The following is a 9801-nucleotide window of genomic DNA, read 5'->3' as shown; positions in this document are numbered from 1 at the left end:
ACCAAGGTGACTTGAGTTTGGTGGACCATATCAGTACAACTTATGATAGTGACTAGCAACTTGCAAGCAAGGGTATGATTGAACCAAAGCACCAACGAGATGATAGGGGGAGTTAAGCGATATTCTATCTAGCTCCTCCACTGCAAATTATGTCATTGGTTGTGCTAATCGATTAATTCATGGGGTATCATTGAATTTTTCCATTCAAACCATGGAGTATAGATTTTGATCATGACCAATTAACTAGACAATGACATAATAAAGGAATAAAAAAAGAGACAACCACATCTTTCATAGTGTATATATATTGGGTGAACTCAAAGTGAATGGTCCAAGCCTACTCAACTCCTCTAGTGTTCTTGTTATTGGTAAGGAGAAACTTGACATTTGGTAACTAAACTTCCTTGCAATGGCGAGGAGCACGAATAGCGAAGAGCAGATGTTGAAAGAAGAGATTGCGGCCAATTTGTATAAGTATGCTGAGATGGGCAAAATAAATGAGGTTAAGTGTCTCATTAACGAGATTTGCAACCTATGCCGAGCTGACATTGACTTTGTGATCACGATGTTCGACAAGAGCAGCGGGGAGCTTCCAGTCCATGCTGCAGCGAGAAAGGGCTATTTGGGTGTATTAGAACACATAATCTGCACAACAGGAGATGGGAAGGACCTCATCAATACGAGAACTAAGGCTGGCTATTCTGCCTTGCATTTAGCTTCTATGCATGGCCACATTCATGTAGTGAAGTGGCTTATCAAGGGCCATCCTCCATCTCCAGCTGCTGATTGCAACCTCCCGGATGAGGCGAGTTCTGACACACCCCTGCACCTTGCTGTTCTTCATGGGCAAAAGCTTGTTGCCGCCGAACTTGTGGCAGCGGGTGCCTCACTAACCCTCCAAAATGATAAGAACATGATGCCTCTGGATTGTTGCAAAGATCCAGAGATGTTCCAAACCCTTTTGTCCCTGCTCAGCAATGATGATCAAAGGTTTGAGAATGAGATGAATAAATCCATAGCAAACGGCTATCCCTGCAAAACCATCATGCATTATGCAGCTCTTCATTGCATGGATGTTAGTTTGATAGAAAAGCTTTTGCTAAAAGCTCTACCCAATCCTCTGTCATATAATCAATCAAGTATTCAAGGAAGTAATCAAGCAAGGAACCAATCAAGTAATCAAGAAAGAAATAAATCATGTAAGATATTTTTGGAGCAGGTTGATGAAGAAGGGAATCCATTCTTGCACAAGGCCGGAAAGCATATGTTGAAGGTTGTGTTCAAGGGGCTGATTAAATTAAAGGATCAGCCAGACTTCACAGAGCTGTTGATTACTAATTGTGGATTGTATGATGCTCTCATACTCAACAGAAGACTATTTGATGCACTAACACATGATCCAATTATCACGTTGAAGTCCATAATGGAGAAGCTCAAACTTGAGCTGGATAATTATATATCGAATGAGGAAAGAGGAATGCTAATGAAGCAGGGATGGACCACATCTCTCCCTACCTATCTGGCTCTTTACTTAGGTAAACACGAGGTGTTTCACTTCCTGATGGATTCAAGATTGGGGTTCACTTTGAATCAATGGGATACACAGAAGAAGAGGACATGTCTGCATTGGGCAGTGGTACACAATCGAGTAGACATAGTGGAGAGGCTCTTTATCTGCTCCCTCAGTTGCAAGGGGAAGAACAAGCACATACAGGAGATGGTGAGCTGCCAGAAGAGGTATAAGATACCGAGCCCAAGCATCAAGGACAGTGCCGGGATGACGGCATTTCACATTGCATTTGAGCAGAAGAATGAGGCAGTGATGGAAATCCTAAGGGGACACAAGGAATTCAAAGAATATGAAGACAAATTGTTGAAGGACAGGGAAGTGTATGTACAAGCAGTGCATGCGATCCTAGTGGCCGCGGCACTAACGGCCGGCGTCACATTTGCCGGGTGGTTACAAGTGCCATCAGATGATTTCAACAATGTGTGGATGAAGATCTTCTGGGGCGCCAACAGCCTGGCATTCTTCTTGGCAGTTGCAGCCATGGGTTTGTGCGTCAGGATCCTGCTTCCCACGCCCACCATATACATGGGCCAAATTGTGTCAGAGCTTGACACGGGCATCAGGTACATCGCATCTACCTTGTTATGCTCACTGGTGGCAGTCATGATTGCGTTCATTGCGGCAGGATTCGCAGCATTGAAGGCTGAAGGAGTACCCCAGCCTGCTTATAACAGAATCACTGGAGCCACCGCCATAGTTGGAGCCACTGGGTGTGTAGCCACATTCCTGTATTATGTATTTCAGGTGATACTTCCGTATTTCCCTGGCCTGCCAAGACACCATCGGCTTCGTCCTCGTCGGCATCACCCGAAGGCAACAGCCTACTCCCAACTCAACTTGGAGCTAGATGGTGACATATGGAAGAAGAACATGCTCCAGCTCAATCCAGCCCAAACTTAGCTTCGGTTTAATTCAAATTACTTACCAATATGTATTCATAGTAATCCTCAATGGTTGTTATGTTTGTAGAATCCACTTGGAATAATACATGAGGTGGGCATTTTCATGCCCACCTCAAAGTTCTTGCATCTCTTGTTCGTAAATACTTAGCCATGAGCAAATGGAATAAAAAGGTCTGGCATGGGCCTAGAACATGCTTGCATCCTCAGCACGATTGATGCGCTTTCTTCTCTATTGTATGTAATCGGCGAGCTTTTCTCGCTTTTCTTGACTACTCTTGTCACATATCGGACTTCAGTGGCCATCTTGCAATGAGCAAAACCATTCGACTTTATAGTTTTCCTACATACATCTTCTGTTCGAGTGTGTTCTTGACAATAAGACATCAAATGTACACAAAAAAAGATACACATATACAATGTAGGGTAAGTAATCAATGACTTAATATTGCTTCATCATTTACATAATGGTCGGAATATTAAAAGGTACACACACGCGCGCATATTAAGTCCTAACATACTCTTTATCATGGCACAATGATGAACTGATGTCATCATTACTAGCCTCCTCTAGTCTTCCTACCCCTCAACTCTGTCATTGTTTATTCTTATGCTGATTCTTTCTTCACACTTGACATCCTCTATGTTCTCTTTACTATATGCATATTATGTTTGCACAATCAAATGGAATAAATAAGTAGGTGGGCACAGCTCGAAAATGCTTGAACCTAAGTGCTTTTATCTCTAGTTTATACACATGGATAGCAATTGGATATATATATATATATAGCTATGCTCTCAAACAAATGAAATACATGGTAGCATGGACCTAGTTGTAGCAACTTGTAGGTACCCAACCCCCAACCAAGCAAACTATAAACCTAGTTAAATATGAACACATGTATCCATCATGACTTTACGTCAATTCCCCATCATAAGCAATGCACTTTCTTGACTATGATCAATGTGATTTTCTTGACTATCATTGTCACATATCTGACTAGAATGAAAGGCCTGCAATGGGTAAATCAATTGATTTTCATAATTTCCCTACATAAAGCATGCCTCCTTTCTGTCTCTCTCTTGTCATCCCTCGTGCTCTTCAGCTGGGGTGCTCGGGCTCTTGTGTTCTTCATAATAAGACATCAAATATGCCATGAAGAAGGCTAAAACTAACAACGTGGGGTTAGTATATGACTCATTTCACATCATGAACCTACATTTCCTTGCTCATGTATGGTGGCCTCATATATGCACCTGTTTATGATGGCAATCACCTTCTAGTTGCTTGTCAGAAAGGTAAAATTAGCACTTACATTATTGTTTGGGGGGGCCTTGATGATTTGTGTTTGTTGTGGAAACTTTGGTCGTGATGGTTTTGATGATAAAGATGCTCCAACCCATCTTCTGGTTCTGGTATGCCATGATGACGGTACAGCCATGCTATATGACATGTATGAATTCTTGTGGTGGGGCAGTCCTATGTCCAGCCGGAGCATTATGACCTTCAGGAAGAGTAGGTCTGGCACATCCTAAGTTTTGTATGTCTAAGAGGAAACAAAGTATGGTTCAAAATACTAAACCATCATTTCTATAGCTGGCATCCTTGGATTGGTGGGGCCAAGGTGCAGTACACGTAATAGCTTGAGAATGTCTCAGGTGGTGGCGATGCCTAACACGCTGTTGTGGTAGAGGTCCATTGTTCGTGACTGAGCTAGTGTCTCTAACCCCCTGATTCAGCCTGTGAGGCTGTTGTTGGCCAACCATTCACGGAGTGCATAAGAAAGAACCTCCATCCACACAATTAGAGAGAGGGAGTAATAGGGAAGAATATAGTCAAGAATGACAGAAGATGCAAAGGCAAGATCTTCTTGGAGGCAAAAATGGAAATCCCAGACAAGTGAACACTTGTTCACAAGCACACAGCAATCGTACCGATCATACGCAAATATTCTCTCCTTCCCTCTCTCTCTCTCTCTCAGCATTATAATACAATTTCTTTCTTCATTGTTGAGAACTTTAATTGCATAATGTATACACAATTTGCCAACCTCTTGTCCTCTACTGTGCATTCACACAGCTCCTGTAGCAAGAGTGCCAATGCATCAACAAAAATGTGGAAATTCAAATTCCAATCTGGTGCTTGCAAAAGTAGATCTGCCATCAACAACTTGTTTAGTAATTCAAAAGCTTTTATGTGATGCTTCTCCCCAATATCCAATCTGTGGGTGTACAGCTGACATGGCTTCCTTGGATATTACAATACCCAATAACACACTGACCTCGACTCCGCAAGCACATTTTAAAGGCCTGAGGCTGAGATGATGTCTACACCTGTCAAAGCGTAACCTCAAATGGCTCACACGTCCATGAATGGGACCAAAAACATTGAAATCATCCACAATCGCACATAAACCTCTTTGGTTGTACCCTCCTCTTCTTCAATTGAAAAGGTGTTGGTTCTAATTCCCCAATACCCAATTGCTGAAATATATATCTGGGGGATATATGCATCCTTGATCCCTCCATAAAACAAACAAAGTGTTGGGAGAAGTGATTCCCTCCAGAGAAAATGGTTTATAATTTACATCCTTGATCCCTCCATAAAACAAACAAAGTGTTGGGAGAAGTGATTCCCTCCAGAGAAAATGGTTTTCTGTGTGTGCGTGTTTCTCCTTTTTCTTGGCCACAAATCCAGCAACCAAATACCTTTAAGTTGTTGTGAACAAAATGGGCCATTTTGTTACTATCATCTAACACCTTATCATGGCCATTTGCATTCCAACAGTCCTTGAGCTGCGCGCCATATGTGTTTGTTATTATGGTTTCTTTGATCTATCTGGTTCATGATGTGGTTGCCCATTTTCTGGTCTAATCTCAAAATTTTGATCGATTTGTGTCTCTATATATGCATTTGGCTTTCTAGATGTAAAAAAATCAGGTTTTAACTTTTCAAGACGGTCTTGGCCCAAGGGAGAAGAACATGAAGAAGCAAAACCATGAAGAAGAAAGAAGCAAGGAATGAAGAAGGAGAAGATATGAAAAAACCATGTTTCCTTACCTAAGGAATGTATGAAGAAGGATGATCCCGAGCAATGTTTAAAGATCCATTCTGGAATACTGAGGGCTCAAATCAATAACTATGCCAAATGTGGTATGCTTGCCAAACCAAATCAAGTTCTTACAGAGATTGATGACCACAGGCATGGCATGGCCTCTGGCGATCTAGGAAGGTGCTAGACGAGCTCCCGTTCAGAAATTCGCTGCCATGGAATGGAGCTATTGCTGGATATGGCCATCATAGTGAAGGAATTGACTCACTTTCCCTTTTCGAGCAGATGCTTACATACATTGAGGCTCTTTTCTCTGAGTGATGCATACATATATGATATATGTATTGAAACCCAATGGTGAAACCGCAAAACTGAACTGCCAAACCAAACCTTAAAACTGCCGAATTTGAACCGTGAAACCGCGTGTCAAGTTTCAACTTTCAACACCTTAATGGTTTGTAAATCTCGAGCCATTTGGTTAGAGCTTGGAAATATCCCTTTTATGGTTTGTTTAACTGGTTTCGACTTGAAAGGTTTCGTGGTTCGGTTCGGTAAGTTTCCAAATTTGTAAACGCTTTGAGTTTGAGATTCCCAAACCAAATAAAACTAGAACATGCGATCCATATCTGCATTGAGTTTGTTTTGTCAGACACAATCACCTTCACTACTGTCATGATAACTTATGGTTCCAGTGGAGCTATTGGGAACAAAAGGCAATTCCTAATTACATTGTGGATAGGGATTGTTATAGATGCAAGCTAATGTTTGACGAACGGACGAACGAATGAGTGAGCCAGCTAGACAAGTGGGAATGCATGAAAGATAGAGAAGGAGAAGCAAGGATAATGAGGTGGAAGATGAGACCAGATAAAATTCAATATATCCAATAATTGAACTCCTTCAGGGCAACTAGGGTGGGAACCCCCTTTACATATACAACAAAGTATGCAAAAGGTATGTGATGAATGCTTGTCATCTTGCACCTTTCTATGCCAGACATGTCATCTACCATATTATCCATACATGTCACCTTGTGAGTGCACTTTTACAATTAGACTTAACCACACGAAATACTAACACATATAAACCATTACCATGTTGGTCATGACATTATGCTCCGGTTTATCATTGACCTCTAGGCGGAGTGGGTTGTGAGAATAAAGATGGTGAAATTCCCAAATTGCATTTGGTGCATTGTGGAGGTGGGTTGGGTGGTTCCCAAGTGGCTTTAAACAAAAGATAGTCCTTCCATGACACTAGATAATGAAGTTTTATGCGCACTAATCAAGAGTCTAGGATCATATCTACCTCAAACTTTTCCCCGTATTCAAGCATGATTGAACGGGTTGCAACGATTTAGCACTTGGGAAGAGGATATGGTTGATAATGCTTCAAGAGCATTGTATGAAACACATCATGGATCTAAAAGTGTGGAGGTAGGATGAATTAGAAAGTTACTGGGTTTATTTTCACAACAATACGAAAATGTCCTAGTTTTTTATATTCCAGTTTGTTGCATGGGGAAGTTGTTGTTATAATTGCAATGTAAAAACCAAACCTTGTCCTTGACTTAAAACCTAACCGAATCTCAAAATTATGAAATCGAACCGTGAAACTATGGGTCTAGAACTTGGGGTATTTCGTTAGAGCTTGGAAATCCCTTTTATGGTTTGCTTATATGGTTTCAACTTAAAGGGTTTCACTGGCAAACCAAACCAAGAATCTGATGAGAAATGCAAATAAACATTGAATTTGTTTTGACGGACGCAATCACCTTCACTAGTGTCATGACTCCCAAACCAAACCAAACCAAGACGGGCAATATATATTAGTATTGATACTCCCAAACCAATACAAATAATGCATATCAACATAGAGTTGGCTTTGACGGACACAATCACTTTTGCTAGTGTCATGATAACTTGTGGTTCAATTAGAGCTAATGGGAACAAAAGGAAATTCCTAATGACATTGTGAGTAGGGATTGTTACAAATGCAAGATAATGTTTGAGGAACGGAGGGACGAATGAGCGAGCTAGCTAGACAAGTGAGAATGTGTGAAAGATAGAAAAGGAGGAGCAAGAATAATGAAGTGAAAGGTGAGACTAGACATAATTCAATACATCCAACAATTGGTGTTGAAATCCTTGAGGAGAATTAGGGTGATGTAACCAAGGTATGCAAAAGGTATGCCATGAATGTGTGCCAACTTGTGCCTTTCTATGCAACACTATGCATATAAGTCACCTTGTGAGTACTCTTTTAACGTTACACTAACTATACAATATACTACCACATATAAACTATTACCACATTGATCACGACACTATCCTCCCCAACATCAAGAACCACTTTTGCTAGTGTCATGATAACTTGGGGGCCCATCAGAGACTTTGATTGAATAGGATGGTGCCTCCATCGGAGACTTTGAATGGCACGTGAAACCTTTTCAAGATTCTCATCGATGTAAGCTAAAAGGGCCTTAATATAAGTTTAGATGACTCGTCGATTGGACCAAATGGAGGCTAAGCACCATCTTGAGGATCAGTCACATGAAAATATAACGCGAACAATTTGCATTTCATTTTTCTAACACATAAGGAAATCATTTTATTCACTTGGAAGTGGAACGATTATGAAATACTGAAAGAGTGATATTGGTGAGGAGGTGTGTGATGAGAATTTCATATGCATGAATAACTTTGGAATCAATTGTGGAACCATACACGCCATTTGTACTTGGAAGTGAAAATCTTCATTCACACCATTGAATCAAAGATAGAGTCGGCAATTGAAGAGAAAGTTGTAGCTCGAGTTGGCCAACACCAACAATACTACCAAAGTAAAAATTATAGTTGAAGTAGGAGTAGACATCGAAGTTGTTTGTACTAGGCCTATTAAGTAGGGCATTGGTTCCCCAATGCTAGAAATTAGTTAGGGACTGAAAACATATAAGAGAGAATTTAATGGACCAAGTTTGCCAGTTTATCATTGGGTTGTGTGATTCAAGATGTCAAGGTAATCCGAGGATAATACATGGTGTGGAGAATCAATGAGATTGAGAGAAATCACCTCTTGATGTGAGTAGACTCAAATCAACATTAGAGTCATATCCTAAGTGAGCTTGCAAAATATGAATGGCCACCCAAAATAGGAATAGGAATTCTTATAATCTCAATGCTAGCTTAAATTTCTACATAAAAATCTGGATGAGGCAAGTTGTAGCAAATAAATATTTCAACGCATTTGTATGGAGGACCTTAGAGCTATTATCTTTCTAAATAGGGATCATAATCAAACTTGATGATAGACCAAATCTATTCCTAGATACTTTGCAAAGGTTCCTCTGGTGTTGTCTTGTTGCATGGCTCCTACTATAGCTGGACAAGCTCGTTTTGCTACTTGTTGAAGACCACTCTTTTCAAGCCAAGTTGAAACTATATGACTTGGCATGCTGCAATAGAGGCACATATTATTTATATGTTAGGTTTTGTCATTGGGTATTTGTTAAAGGTTTGAAATGGATTTTGTCCACCTCTATTTGTTTGGGTAGAGGGGTAGGGTTGAAGCACGAAGGCTAGGACAGGATCAAGGGTATCAACCATTGTTATAGCGAATGAGAGGCTTGTTTCTTGAGCAACAACCAAATCTCCATAGTCTTGTGCGAAGAAACTCAACTGGTCCTTCTTTCTCTTTATAGTCTTTCGGTCCTACTTGTCGACGATTAGCTAGCACACTTGTCAGTCCTCCTTCCACTCTTTGGGGAAATTGCCATGAATGTTTAATCCTTCATGGGATTGGATTCCATGAAGGTTTTAAACATGTTCCATGAGGTTAAGTTATTCACGGAAACTTTCCCATTAAATGAATATTCTTTCCTTATTCATAAGTGTTGCTTAATGGACAAAGTGCCAAATATCGTGACATCGAGGGATGTGGGGTCGAGTCCTATTGCTTGTAAATTTTTAACATAGCTCTTGGAATTTCGAGCTAAAACTTTTCCCACAATCCTTGTGGGAGTAGCTCGATTGTGAGCACCCACCACTCGGATGTGTGGGTTTGAAACCACCTCTTACTAAGTAGCGGCACACATTGAGTGACTTTTTTCACTTGGACACATATTCCGAGCCCAAAATTCCATCATGAACTTCGTTTAATCCAAATTTCCAAGAGCACAATTTACTATTTACCATTTACACAATATATTTTCCAAAGATAACAATGAATTTGAGGGAGAATAAAATCAATTATAATAAGTTTTTTACATACTTAAGCCTAT

The 9801-nt window shown here is 40.5% G+C and overlaps 1 protein-coding gene across 1 annotated transcript; it reads left to right on the top strand.

Annotated features, from left to right (window-relative positions):
• The first annotated feature begins 364 nt into the window (after nt 1–364).
• On the top strand, nt 365–2739 carry LOC147852473 (uncharacterized). Its single transcript, XM_087333882.1, has one exon. The coding sequence runs from the start codon at nt 410–412 to the stop codon at nt 2468–2470; it is 2061 nt and encodes a 686-aa protein (XP_087190008.1). The 5' UTR covers nt 365–409; the 3' UTR covers nt 2471–2739.
• Nucleotides 2740–9801: the final 7062 nt, after the last annotated feature.

This window comes from Azolla caroliniana, unplaced genomic scaffold (genome assembly GCF_043228905.1).
Source record: "Azolla caroliniana isolate FFs.n. ecotype wild unplaced genomic scaffold, voAzoCaro1.0.p SCAF_18, whole genome shotgun sequence".
Taxonomy (NCBI): domain Eukaryota; kingdom Viridiplantae; phylum Streptophyta; class Polypodiopsida; order Salviniales; family Salviniaceae; genus Azolla; species Azolla caroliniana.
Note: the sequence above shows the minus strand (reverse complement) of the source record. Positions and strands in the feature narration are given on the sequence as shown.